Genomic DNA, 14,783 nt, shown 5'->3' with positions numbered 1-14,783 from the left:
AAACATAAACATTCAAGAATCCCACATACGCAAACGACAAGCAAGACGAGACATAAGGCACCACCTTTTTCCCAATGCAACTCAAACAACATACACAACAATCAAAGAGCACAATCTGTGGATTGTTTATCACTTCCCCCATACCACCTCTTCTTACAAGAACAAAGAACACACTCTGGATCTTATGTTCATGAATACATAATCTACAGCACAACATGGACCTGTTGTTGTAGGCATTATATCAGCGGGATGCCCTCCCAATCATTGAAACTATGATTGACACCACTGCCACCCACATCTAGTTCCATCAGATGCTCCATCCAACACCTGTCTTTTGTACACCTTACATGCCACTTTCTGCTACACCTTACATACCGCTTTCTGCTCTCTGCTCCCTTTGCTCTTCTTCACCGTATGAGATAAGGCAGGACTTGCTCATAGACATGGTTGTCTGGTGTCACGGCGTAAACAGCGTTGAATGGGCAATTTATGGGTGGGGCAGTGGAAAGGAGATGAGACCTCTTGCCCTTGTAGCCTAAGAAGCCTCCTCTGCCATGTTCAGAATACAAACACAAAGGCTTTTAGGCCTCCTTCCAGTGTGCTGAAGAGGATGGAATAACCTGAATGGACTCTGAGGCCCTCCAACTCATACACTCTGGAAATCAGCTCTATGTGGGGTTGTCCAGCTCACCCTGTGAGGTCACCTTGTGATATCAGCTCTTAACTCGGGTGACTGTGTGAACCGTTCCAAAATCATGTGACACACAGTGGCATCATGAGTGGCCAGGCCTGGATTAGGGTGTGCTGGCCCCATTTTCAGCTTATTCTGAGGGATGAGCAGAGGCACCCGGAGGCAAGACGGGCGAAACCTAATTTAGGATACGCCTTTGAGAGGACGAACTTATGGCTGGAGTTTCCCTCTGAGAATAAGGAGAGCTGGTACGACTGACTTTGGCTCCCTTATGTCATTTTAAGAAAATTGCACCATTGTCTGACACTAGCGACGAATGACCCTGCCCTGACGAAATTGCCTAAAGATGAATGGCAATGAAACATGTCGGCTAAGAAAGGAAGTGGCCTGCATATATGCAGCCGGTTTTAAATTTCTGAATAAGCTCACAAGAAAAGAATAAAATTGGTAATCTGTGCGTCTTATTTCAGTTTTATACTGTTTGTTTGGTAGTCGCAAAGCACATAGGGTGTGTTTTTTTTAATTATTTGATCATATTTTTTTGGGACACTTATCATTTTTAGCAAAATGGTTACCGATGATGATAAAAGTGAGCATAGCTGGTGAGTACCAATCAGCAAGCTCGACTGGTGGTGCGCACGTGAGGTGCCATTTTGCTTTTTTCACAATTTTTGAAAAATTAAACACATGTATAGGTGTGTTTTTTTATATATATACACCACTGTTGCCCGTCTTTAAGATTAGATGTGGTATGACTGTCATTTGATAAAAAAACACTATTTTATAAAAAAAGAAGGCAAATAAAGTGGAGGGACACTACCTCGTTAAAAAGTGAGGAGTGACCGACATGGATAAAAATAAAAATTCCACGTCCACATTTATAAATTTAAAAGCCTGAGGTGACAGGTCTTGTGTATACTGGATACCCATTTTCAGCTTGCCTCCGCCTGCTTTTCTTCCCTGAGGCCTCTACATCTCAAAGTGCGGTGTTTGCAGTGTGCATGCCACATCAGTTGTCCACATATACGAATGGCCTCCCATGTCATATCATGTCCTACCTTTTAGCCTTTCTGCTTCCTATTATTGTAAAAGGCCTTCACCTAACTCCATGTATTCGGCAGCAGATGCTTTGGTTTGCCAGGAGACAGTGCACAGTACCTCTGCCGGCATCAACTGTTGCTCAGGGGTGGTGTGAGGTATCCATTCCATGTTAAAGGTCACGGTGGTGAGGTCTCAGCACAGTGGAAGAGGTGCGGCGCAGCGGCCAGGGTGCCTGACTCCAGACCACGGGGCTCACAGTTCGATCGCCGGCTAGAGGTTAGCCCAACACCATGTGACTCTGGGTAATAGCTCGCTTAATCTTCCCGACGGCCCCCAGCGCCTTGACACCATCGGGTAATTGTGCGCTTTACAAATACTGGATTTCATTTCATTTCAGTGATCTAACTTCCAACTTGACCATACGGAAACCAGACGGTTCTACGTTGTACTATGTTTTTTACTTCTGGTGTTAGCCAAGGTCTTTTGGTGTGCCTGCTGGGAACGATCATGCTTAGCTTTGCTATATTCTCACATACACACCAAGACAGCACTAAACCTCACTTCTGGTTTAGGGTGCACTAGAGTAGTCTTTTGCCCTGCCAGCATCAGAACACCACCTCCTTTTACCACCTCCACATCCCATCTGCAGAGTATCGGCCTGGGGCTGGTATGAGTGAGTGTATTCTCTTTGGCTGGTGTGTGGAAACAGCAACATGGTTTACAAACTACAAACAGGGAATAAAGAAACAAGCATTTACAATGCAATAGGTCTCGCATTCACACGATTTTGAGCTATTGGCATTGTAAATGACAATGCCTTCTATTTATGTTTTGGGGTTTTAAAACACAAATACAAGGCATTGTTATTTACAATACTAATAGCTTAAAAAATGCACTGAACCTCAGCATCTAGAACAACAGAAATTGCGCTTTAGATATATCAGGTCAAAGAGCAAACATCCCGACTGGCGCAGATGAAAGCACCTCCGAATACTGAACGGGCAGCAACTTCGCCTGAAAGCAGACATCGTCTCGGCCCTGCCTTTTCTCTATTGTTGTGCATATTTTGCGGCCTGCCAACTGAAGGAGGCAGCGCAGCTTGCGAGCTAGACTGAGTGGTCACATATAGTATGCTCCCTGCCAACACTTGGCCTGGCATTTTTTAGATGGTTTACGGACATGTGCAGCTCAGTTAGCGTAGGCGCAGAGCGGTACAATTGCCAGCTGTGTCTGCTTGGAGCACGTGTGCGCGCCTGAACCAGACATCTGTGAGAGCCTCACATACGCAAAAAGCCTGTTGAGAGCTTGTACACCATAAGGGCAGCACAAAGGGGCTTCTGTGTGAGGAATACAATAGTTCTTACTCAACAGAGGCAAAAACAGACGACTCTACTCTACAAGGTGCGTGAAACAAAAATAACAAATCAACATCTGGCTCTACAGTACAGAGGTGCTGCCCCTCACTAGGCGAAGACTTAATTTTGTTTAACTTTCTGAGCATGAACCACGTCAGTTAAGACAGCTGCGGGCCTCTGAGAATTACACGTACTCACACGCGTGCGCGCCTCCTAGTGCATGCATGGTCTTCACATTATTTTATACTTTGTGCCCGGCTGGGGGCACCATGGCACAGAGAGCAGGGAACGTGCTTCGACATAGGTACCTGTTCACTGCACTATGGTGGGAATTTAAGCACTTCGCCCCCCCCTGGTCAGCTTTACATCAAACACTATATTAATTCTACAGTAAAGGTTGGCTCGGGCTGTCATGGCCAAAACCGTGAGTACACACCAAAACTGCTGGCTGTCCACACACTGCATGTGCAGTACCTCCCACTCCAGTAGCAGTGCTCTGAAACGAGAGATAGTGCTTAAAGCCCCATCGCAACATACAATTTATGTTATTGAACGCATCATGTGATGATGACAAGGCGCTATACAAGAAGATAAGGCATCGTTGACACACGTCCTGGTTTATGGCAGCTCCACAGAGAAGAGACATACCCCCCTTACAAGATGTATGTGCACAATGGGGTCTCCACGGCCTACCAGCAAGGGGCTTCTGCAGCCCGCGAGCCCAGACACTCATTAAAACCCACAGGGCGTTTTCATGCAAAGCAGGAGGCCGTGGCCACAGAACAGAGAGCTATCATTTCAGGGCCTGATTTTAGGATGCAGGTGTCTCCCCACCCGCTGGCTCAAAGCGTATGAATTTTTTTTACGCAAAATCATACAGATTGGAGACACACACACACACAATCACCATTGCCCCCCCCCACCAACACTTCCCCCCTCCTCCAACACTTCCCCCCTCCTGCCCGAAGACCTCTGCTTCAGGAACAAAACCAAAGTCTTTGCCACTGAAAGGGGAAGGTTTTGTGTGTTGCAACATGCAACTGGAAGAACTGTGTGTCAAGCAGGGCCCTTTCTAGGAGGCACAGGCCTGTGTGGCAGAGAGAGAGGTAGGTAAGAGATTAATAAAGTAGAAGGAGGCAAAGACGAGCATGGTGAAGAGAGTAAGGGGATGAGGGGCAGGCAAGAGAAAGATGAGAGAAAAGAAAGACTGCGGGTGGGGGGGCCACAAAGAGGAAAAAAGGAGTGGGGAGAGAAAAGGGAGTAAAGAGAAGGCAAGGAAAGAGAAAAATAACCAAAGAGGGTGAGAGAGGAAAAGAGGGAAGAACGCAATTGTAGAGGCAGGGCAGAGAAGGGCAGTGACAACAGAAATAAAGAGAGCAGCAGGGAGTGCCAACTTCTAACCTAGCAGTCTCCGCTAAGACAACATAGTTGTCTCCCAGTCCTCAGTGACTACGCCTTCACCCCCACCCCAATGCAACCACCTCCCCATGGACTCTGAAATACACTCTGGCCCTTTCCACTCACCCTAGGTCCAGCCTGTATCTGGAATCGGGAATTCCACATATGGTTGGCGCGGCCGGCAATCCTCGTGTAGACTGGGTTTCACCTTCAGGTAAAGAGCTTTTGGGATGCGCACTAGACACCCGGTGTCTGTTCCCCCGGTGACGGGACAGCTGCCCAGCTAGAATGGAAGCCACCGTTTCTCTCTACAAAACTGTCCGGCCTATGCCCAGAGGAAACGTTCCATTTTCAGACCGTTAGCTTTATCCCCCTGTGATGGGGCTCCTTGAAATGGTAATGATTCTTTCAAAATACCTCCCTGATGCACTGCAACGAGAGGCCTTAAAGTATCTCCATCCATCTCCCATGAAGAGCTCCGGCTGCGAGCGGTGCAATATCATTCCAGGGAGGAGAGAGCGGGGAGGGTGAGACGGGCGGCAGCAGGGAGAGTGCAGGGAGGTAAGACAATCAAAGCAAAACCGGGCGCGCGCTGATAGAGCGGAACTTTGTGAACTCTGCCTGAACCTCGATGCAAGTCAAACAATGCGGAAACTATGATCCCGCAACTACACACCCCCTATAGATAAGCAATTGCTTTGCGACAGCCGCAAAGCAGACGATCCTGCCCGAATGGGCCGGACGAAAAGGGGAAAGGGCGGCAACAAAAAATACCTCATTTCCAATGGCAGGCCACCGTTTAGCATAAACGGTGACCCCAGCCAATGAAAAAGATGGGCGGGGCTTCAAGTCCCTTTCTGAAATCTCCTCATTAACAATATGTCTCGCCGAGCAAGCAGCGCATGCGTGCTGCACCGCTAGGCGAGACCTAACAAGTGATGGTGACAGGCCCGCCACCTCTGGCTAAACTTTAATATTTTGATTTGTTTGTATTGTTAATGGGTAGTTGTATTCATTTTTTATCAGACATATGGAACATGTTGTGCTTGGCATTTCATTGACTTAGTCATAACTAAACAGCTTGATTGCTTAAGCAATAAAAGCATTAACAATTCAAAATACATTAAGCAAAATGTTTTAGAGTAAACCCAGCTATGTCATTTGATTTTTTTTGCCAAAGCGTTGAACAAGATGCAATAAGATACATAAACAAGCATTTACAATGCAATGGTTTTGCCTTTGTTAAAGTTAGAGCTATTGGCATTGCTCTTGACACTCTGAAGCTCCACTCTGAAGCTCCACTCTGAAGCTCCACTCTGAAGCTCCACTCTGAAGCTCCACTCTGAAGCTCCACTCTGAAGCTCCACTCTGCACTCTGAAGCTGCACTCTGAAGCTCCACTCTGCACTCTGAAGCTCCACTCTGAAGCTCCACTCTGAAGCTCCACTCTGAAGCTCCACTCTGAAGCTCCACTCTGCACTCTGAAGCTCCACTCTGCACTCTGAATCTGCACTCTGAAGCTCCACTCTGCACTCTGAAGCTCCACTCTGCACTCTGAAGCTCCACTCTGCACTCTGAAGCTCCACTCTGCACTCTGAAGCTCCACTCTGCACTCTGAAGCTCCACTCTGAAGCTCCACTCTGCACTCTGAAGCTCCACTCTGAAGCTCCACTCTGAAGCTCCACTCTGAAGCTCCACTCTGAAGCTCCACTCTGAATCTGCAGCTCCACTCTGAATCTGCAGCTCCACTCTGAATCTGCAGCTCCACTCTGCACTCTGAAGCTCCACTCTGAAGCTCCACTCTGAAGCTCCACTCTGAAGCTCCACTCTGCACTCTGAAGCTCCACTCTGCACTCTGAAGCTCCACTCTGCACTCTGAAGCTCCACTCTGAAGCTCCACTCTGCACTCTGAAGCTCCACTCTGAAGCTCCACTCTGCACTCTGAAGCTCCACTCTGAAGCTCCACTCTGCACTCTGAAGCTCCACTCTGAAGCTCCACTCTGCACTCTGAAGCTGCACTCTGAAGCGCAGGACGGGCAGCTCGGAGCTCCGGAGCCCCCTGCCCCCTGCCCCCCACCACCACCACGTCCCTAGCATTAGAGTTCAGGACTGGGTCAGGAGCCGGGGGGGATGTACTTTGTAGGAACGGGAGGCTACATTTTCGTTACGCCACTGCCCTGCGCATCTGTGAGAAGCGGCAGGCTCTGGGCTCATTCAGCACTCCGAGGCTTCCCCAGGGGGATACGAACGCTATTGTCGGTCTACGTTCTGAGATCTGTGAAAAAATATTTCTTTTAAAAAAAAAAGCTAACATCAGAGTGGGCACATCAGTAAAAACACTTTACACTCGAACACAAAAATGTTTCACCTGTTGCATAAGTCAGACCCAACTCAGCGAGGCAAACTTTCCTTGCAGAAGCCAAGCCTCCTTCAGACGTAACTAGCTGCAGCGGCGAGTTCTTCCCCTTCCCTGCTCCTCCGTCGCCAAACAGCTCCATAGGGCACGGATTAGGGCATTTTACCGAAGTCTCAGGGTTTCCCTTTGTTCACTCACGGGAACCAGAAAACAATACATTTACATTTTCCTGCAGTTGCAGAGAGTACTAAAGTAAGCGCTTGTATTCTCCGCTTTGTTTTAACTTTATCAAACATGGGGTGACGTAAAAGACAGCTAAAAAAGATTACCCCATATTATGCTGTAAGTAATGGTTTGGTGTTCTCTTGACTTAGAAGCGTTCTTGAATGTTATGCGCTGCTTAGAATGCTCTGCAAAACATAACATAGAACAATACAGGACAAACACAGAATTTCGGACAACACGGGAGGAACACGTTTAATATCGAACAAGTAACCCCCACAGTTTACTTGACTTTAATGGTGGCTCTGTTGCATCCCGCTCCTGTAGGACAGACACGTACCTATAGAAGCAAATAAGGCACCACAAGCCCACTCGGGCCCTAATTCAGTGGGGGGTGGGGAGGGTGGAGAGGGTGGAGGGAGGGGGGGGGGCGGACATTGAAAGAAAGTAAAGTTTTTACAGAGTGACACTAACAGGACACCTAAAAGCAAAACCTCGTTTAAATCTGTTGAGTGTTGAAATCTCTTCCCACAAAGGTACCGTACAGGCACAGTAAAACAGGCACTAGCCCACTGTGTTGTACAAACTCCACAGGGCCTCCGACTTTATCCCTGCCGACTCCGCGTTTACCGCCCCGTGTCTCTCCCAGCTTCACTCACTCAGACCCTCGTACCCTGGTTTCTCTTTACGTGCGCACGACATACAGTCTCAGGGTTTCCCTTTGTTCACTCACGGGAACCAGAAAACAATACTGTGACCGGGGCAGGGGGGCTAGGAATATTCACAGTGGTAACAACAGGCTCAACAGACACTTGACCAGTATACCGTTTTAAACTGGGTTTTATTTTTATAGTTCTCTTTGTGCGAAACGTAAGTCTCTCCCTCGCAAACTCAATATTATCCGTGGTGGTGATCTTCGGGACACGCAGTTATTACAGCATGGAGGTTCCAGGGCACGCAAGATGGTTCAGCGTCGGGACCACTCCAGGTTGATTACGGGCTGTAAGATGGGTCTCGGTCCGGTAACATGAAAGAGAATGGACAGAGGGAGGCCGTTAGTCGCTATATCAGATAAGCGTTTGCACCCAAAGGATTCCCGTGGTTGTGAGGGACACCGGTGTATATACAAACACTTCTTGTGCAAACACGTGATCTCACTTAGGGTAGGAGTGCGGTAAGGAAGAAGGTAGGAAGGATACACAGGGAACAGAACGTACAAGGGTTTTTTTACACTATGTACTCGGGGCGCTCTTTCTCCCCACCCAGGCTGCCCAACGCCGCCGTACCTGGTTAAGCCATACTCCTCCCCCGGGAGTATGGCACGGCGACTCGCAGGAATGTTGGCCTCCTGGCTTTCCGTCTGCTTCTCGTCCTCGGCTTTCTCCCTGCTTTCCGTCTGCTTCTCGTCCTCGATTTTCTCCTACGTCTTCTTCCTCCCGTCGGTGTGCTTCGCGTCCTCCGTCCGTTGGCTCTCCGATGACGTCACACGCTGCGTACAGGGCTTCCCCTGTTTTCAACCATTCCGGACTGTCGACGTCAGCAGAAGGCGGTCCTCCTTGGTAGTCGTCGCCCTCCCACTTAAAGGGACTTGAGTACGCTTCTTCAGGCTGCTCTACCTCCCAATCGTTCTGCAGGGTCGCAGTCTGTAGAGTAGAAGAGTCATAGTCATAGACACAGTCAGGGTTCCACCATTCCTTCCTATCGCTATCACGCAGCCCGACCCTGTTACAAATACATTTACATTTTTCTGCAGTTGCAGAGAGTACTAAAGTAAGCGCTTGTATTCTCCGCTTTGTTTCAGACATGCTGCGCCGGCCAGGGCTGGGGTTCATGTAAGTGAGGGGTGCCCCTCCTTGGCCAGAGCTCAGCTGTTTCAGGCTGGAGCATTGTCTGCGCCGCGGAACGGCAAGAGTTAACCTCTCTGCCGCATCTGCAGCCTGCTCCACGAGTGACCGGCGGGCTCAGAGCGCGGAGGACCCAGGCAGCGGGGCGAGGGCTCTGGATGCGGGGAGGACGGAGGTATGTCGCCGGGGGTAGGGGGCTGCTTCCTTCAGGCCGGCTTCTCGCTGCGGGCAGCATCTCCGGTCTCCCTCACAACACGGGAGACCGGCAAGGCAGGCAATGGCAAGGCAGGTCCCGGCAATGCCGGACCAGATTCGGGGGCGTTCCCGGCTTTCGGCTGACGTCGCGTGACGTCGGCAAAAGCCAAAGAAACGCGGGAACGCCCCCGAATCTGGTCCGGCATTGACGGACAGGCCCCTCGTCCAATGGCTAGGCTCCATTTATGGAGCCAGCCAATCAATGACGAGGGCCGACCCAAAGCCACACTACAGATCTCATCAGGATTTCGCCTGCGCGAAAAAGATGCGCAGAGCGCATCTTTTCGCCAGGCAAAACCTAAAAAATCAAATTATAAATGAGAGAAAATTCAGAATAGCTAATAATATGGAGCAGGCAAGAGAATGGCTGTATGCAAAATAGGTGTACAGCAGGAAGGGAGTGAACTGAAAGTGGAGGAGAGTGCTAGTGCTTAGCAACCATTGGTGAGAAAGGGAAACTAAGAGCCTGGAGGGCGAGAGGGAATGGGAGGTTGAAATATGAACTATCCTGAGGAGTAGACAGATGCAAGAAAACACAGATAAGGGAGAGTAAGATTCTATTTAAATTCCAAGGCAATACATAGAAAGTGAAAAACGTGAAAGGTAAGACAGAGAAAAGAAAGGAAAACAGCAGAAGTGTGGTATAAGGTGCTATGTAAAAAAATATTTATAATTATCCTAGAAATATGCAGCGTTGCATATAGGTAAAGGAGAAGGCAGATAGAAAAGGTAAAAATTTACCGCAGAACTGCCAGAGAGGAGGCAGAGTTCAGTATAGTCAGAAGAGCAGTACTCAACAGAAGATGAGGAACTTAGTAGAATGGAATTGCAGGAATTAGGACATTTTGTGAATGTTGTGAACGATGTAGATGTGAAAACTGTCAGGCCTGGGCAACCTTAGAGACAGAAGAACAGTAGGAAATTGAGAAGATCAAAGATCAGGTCGAGATTGCGAGTAGAGATGTTCGCAAGACAGTTTTGAATGGTAGAAGCAGGGAGAAACAGAAGGTCGGTTTTAGCAGGGTTAAGGTGGAGAGAGTGAGAAGGCATCCAGGTCTGAGCAGAGGAGGACCAGCCAGTACCGCTGTCAAGAATTATTAGTGGACAGAGAGAAGAGGATCTAAGATTCATAAACCTACCCGCAATATGTTAGACTACATGGTGTTCAGTTTTTGAAGGGTGGCACGGCCACAAACTGTATTAGGAGTTTTGTTCTGTTGAATATGTTGTGCCAGTGTCTTCACAATGCTAGACTTTGGTAATACATTTGTACTTGATGTGTTGTGTCTGTGTCTTCACGTTAGTATACTTTGGTAATACATTCCTACTTGATGTGGTGTGTCGGTGTCTTCATGTTGATTGGATTTGGTAATACATTTCTACTTGATGTGGTGGGCCGGTGTCATCATGTTGCTTGGATTTGGTAATACATTTCTACTTGATGTGGTGTGCCGGTGTCTTCATGTTGCTAGGATTTGGTAACACATTTCTACTTGATATGCTGTGCCGGTGTCTTCATGTTGCTAGGATTTGGTAATACATTTCTACTTTATGTGGTGTGCCGGTGTCTTCACGTTGTTAGACTTTGGTAATACATTTGTACTTGATGTGTTGTGTCTTTGTCTTCACGTTAGTAGACTTTGGTAATACATTCCTACTTGATGTGGTGTGCCGGTGTCTTCATGTTGATTGGATTTGGTAATACATTTCTACTTGATGTGGTGGGCCGGTGTCATCATGTTACTTGGATTTGGTAATACATTTCTACTTGATGTGGTGTGCCGGTGTCTTCATGTTGCTAGGATTTGGTAATACATTTCTACTTGATGTGCTGTGCCGGTGTCTTCATGTTCCTAGGATTTGGTAATACATTTCTACTTGATGTGGTGTGCCGGTGTCTTCATGTTGCTAGGATTTGGTAATACATTTCTACTTGATGTGGTGTGCCTGTCTCTTCTCACTGATTGGATTTGGTAATACATTTCTACTTGATGTGGTGTGCCGGTGTCTTCATGTTGCTAGGATTTGGTAATACATTTCTACTTGATGTGCTGTGCCAGTGTCTTCATGTTCCTAGGATTTGGTAATACATTTCTACTTGATGTGGTGTGCCGGTGTCTTCATGTTGCTAGGATTTGGTAATACATTTCTACTTGATGTGGTGTGCCTGTCTCTTCTCACTGATTGGATTTGGTAATACATTTCTACTTGATGTGGTGGGCCGGTGTCATCATGTTGCTTGGATTTGGTAATACATTTCTACTTGATGTGGTGTGCCAGTGTCTTCATGTTGCTAGGATTTGGTAATACATTTCTACTTGATGTGCTGTGCCGGTGTCTTCATGTTCCTAGGATTTGGTAATACATTTCTACTTGATGTGGTGTGCCGGTGTCTTCATGTTGCTAGGATTTGGTAATACATTTCTACTTGATGTGGTGTGCCTGTCTCTTCTCACTGATTGGATTTGGTAATACATTTCTACTTGATGTGGTGTGCCGGTGTCTTCATGTTGCTAGGATTTGGTAATACATTTCTACTCGATGTGGTGTGCTAGTGTCTTCTTGTTCAGGGCCAGACTGAGAACCAAAACCAACCCTGGCAAAGTGCTCTGCCGGCCCCTCGGGGGATTGGGGGTGCAGCCGAGCTGTTTGCCACAGCCAGTTTTGGCCGATTTTGTTACAGCGGCCGATATTGCAGCTTTGCTCCAAAAATGACCCTGTAACAAAATCGGCCCCCAGGGGCCAAAAACCGGCCCCAACCCTGGTGGGCCAATGGGGAAATGCCCGGTGCCCGCTACGGCCACTCCAACCCTGTTCATGTTGCTTGGATTTGGTAATACATTTCTACGTGATGTGCCGTCTTCACAATGCTAGGATTTGGTAATACATTTCTATCTGATGTGGTGTGCCGGTTTCTTCAAGTTTCTAGGATTTGGTAATAGATTTGTCAGGGTACTCGTCTCAGACTTAAAAGTGAAGGTATCACACGTTTCGTTTAATTTGGTCTGTCCTATCACTTTTATATTGGTGGCACTGTATTGAGTGAATCCTGATTCATTCTGCATAGTAGTGTGCAAAGGCAAATTTATTGTAGTGTGTACGTGGAGATTAAACAGCATTTAATTACTGCAGGTATTCTACCCTTACAGCATTCATATAGTTATAACATTGTATCAACGAAACAATACACATGCATTTATTTTGATTGCTGTGTGCGTGTTTTCTTGAAAATGCGAATTCCATTGGTTTGCAAATTTCATATATTGTTGATTTTTTTTTTTTGCACTACCTGACATTTCGCAGTATGATAGTTTTTAAAATTTCTTCTTTCTCTCTTCCAGCAAATGAAGCTTGCTGAATCACCGAATTAACAAGAAATGCCCAAGGACTTCTAAGAAACTTTATGTTCCTTTGCTGAAGTTTACAAGATTTGAACTCCACAATGGCTTATTGTGATGCTAAGAACACAGTGTTATCCATGTGAAGATAATTACCACTATGAAACATTGGATCATAAACAAAAAGGACTGCGATTTCCATACACCTTACCCCTCCCCTCTGTCTGCATCATGACCACATGTGCACTTAAACAGCAAAGAGTTTTAGAGAACGATTAAAACTATTTTGTTTCAGAACAATTGTTGGCATGTAGGTTTTGCCTAACACGCTGTTGCATACCATCATCACCGCACCCTTGTATCATTTTATTTTTAATTTATTCAGACTGCTTTCTGAAAATTGGGGGTTGTGATGCCTTCTGATCTCACATGAACCATGGTTGCATACACATTACATGTAACATGTCTACACTACAACCCCAGGCACCGTCGTGAGATGCTCCTCTTGTATAAGCCATTGTACCTTACACCACTGTGTTACCTACTTCTTTCTGTCTTGCACTCCTCTTGGGGATTTGTTTATATATGACGCGTTGCATCTGTGCACCAGTATTTACCAATGAATGAACCTCAACTCTTCTGAAGATGTATTTGTGTAGTAATGTTTACTCCATCAGTCACATGAAGTGTCTACAGGATCTTGTTTGTCCCTCCTAGTGAATGAAGAACTTGGTTTAATCAAACAAACACCGCTTGCCCCTTAGTACTGCCCTACCACCCCAAAGAGGTGTACTTCAGGCTACATCTCACGTCGTAGGCCTCAAAAGACATTTACCCGTAAGCTAAAATTTGGATCAGGTTGAAAGTGACCCACCTTTCTGTTTGTGCATCAGTGACTTGTTGGCGGCCACAGTCCATTATTAAGCGAACTGAAATGAGTATACTAATTCAATCTTTGTTAGCCATGTTTAACTTGAGGATCAAAGAACCCATGTCCAAGGAGACGTATCCCTCTTGTTTCCATGATATAGTCTGGGCTATCTTGATTCCCATGTTGGTATCAGGGCACCTTATTGAACCTGATCATGGTCAATCCATCATTGATTTCAAGCTTTGTTTATCTTGTGATCCTGTTCTGCTCCTTGTGTGTGACTGCATGGAAACTCCCATGTCCCCAGTAATTTGATTGCAGAAAAGCAAGTGTGCATCACCTTTGCAAAAGCATGTGAAACAAATGCTGACTATGGCTAGAGTAGGGATGGTAGTCTAGAAGATCATTTCTTGAACAGTGTTTTCCAAAAAAAAGGTGGAAAAACATGGACTTCTAAGTCTTACTAAGATCAATCTAATCAAAATGAGGCATTGCTACATTGCCAAGTGTTAATTAACAACTATCAAGGACCTGCCTAAAAATACTTGGTAATATCGATTTTTAAAATCAATCTATAAATGTATCATAAGGGTTTTGTAACAGTTTACGCATATTAATTGTCTTCCGAAAGAATGATTACAGTAAGATGAAATCTACGAATTTACATAAGATTGAAATTGCTGCTCATTGATGATCTTGAAAATGAGCTGTCCCTTTGCAGACTGTGCGATTTTTTCAGGTATTTCTTTGGGCTGTCTATGCAGTATTGTACCTGACCCTTTGTCAACTTAAATAATCAGTGCTGGGTTATAATAAAATTGCTAAACACAGGTATGTCTCTCCGAACTTTTTGTATGTGCTACAAAGTCCAGAATTAGCATTATCGCTCTCCTGTATAAAATAATCCTTATTACCTCAGCTGCCTAAAAAGCAAGGGTTTATCAGGGGGACAGCTGCCACAGAAAGCAACATGTGGGACCTATTGTACCTTACCCAGTCAGTTATTGCCTGGGCCATAGATGTAATAACAGCATTATGCATCTGGTGCCTACTCAGAAGTATTCCTTGTGCAGTGATCCAAACTCTTTGCAGTAGATGTTTGATTGAGGGTGCAAGACATGTTAAACTCCCTACGAGCATCCTTTAGGAGACCGGTAAGTGACCATTTCGAGATGTGGCTATATTCAACACTCATATGAGACAGCACAAGAGACAGGCACTATGACTTTTCTCTAATTCTCTTTAGTTTTAAGCTTTAAAAATAATGAAAATTATCTTGATGCCACTATGTGGTTTGAACCAAATGGTGTCACGCGCTGTAAATTATTGGCCAGAGTCCTATCAGCTGCATTGAACTAGTGTAGGGACTCGCCTACCTTTCTCAAAGTTTTTCCAGTTTCATGTTCTACTTCT

At 46.2% G+C, this 14,783-nt stretch overlaps 1 protein-coding gene across 1 annotated transcript in view; it reads left to right on the top strand.

The window, feature by feature from the left end:
- ANO10 (anoctamin 10) overlaps positions 1-14,200 on the top strand; it is a 715,024-nt gene extending 700,824 nt beyond the window's left edge. Inside the window, exon 13 of the mRNA XM_078663907.1 lies at positions 12,503-14,200. Within this exon, the coding sequence (XP_078520033.1) occupies positions 12,503-12,532 (30 nt within the window). The 3' untranslated portion in view covers positions 12,533-14,200. The remainder of the gene's footprint in view (positions 1-12,502) is intronic.
- Positions 14,201-14,783: the final 583 nt, after the last annotated feature.

The sequence above is a fragment of the Lissotriton helveticus genome, chromosome 10 (assembly GCF_964261635.1).
Source record: "Lissotriton helveticus chromosome 10, aLisHel1.1, whole genome shotgun sequence".
NCBI classification, from domain to species: domain Eukaryota; kingdom Metazoa; phylum Chordata; class Amphibia; order Caudata; family Salamandridae; genus Lissotriton; species Lissotriton helveticus.
Note: the sequence above shows the minus strand (reverse complement) of the source record. Positions and strands in the feature narration are given on the sequence as shown.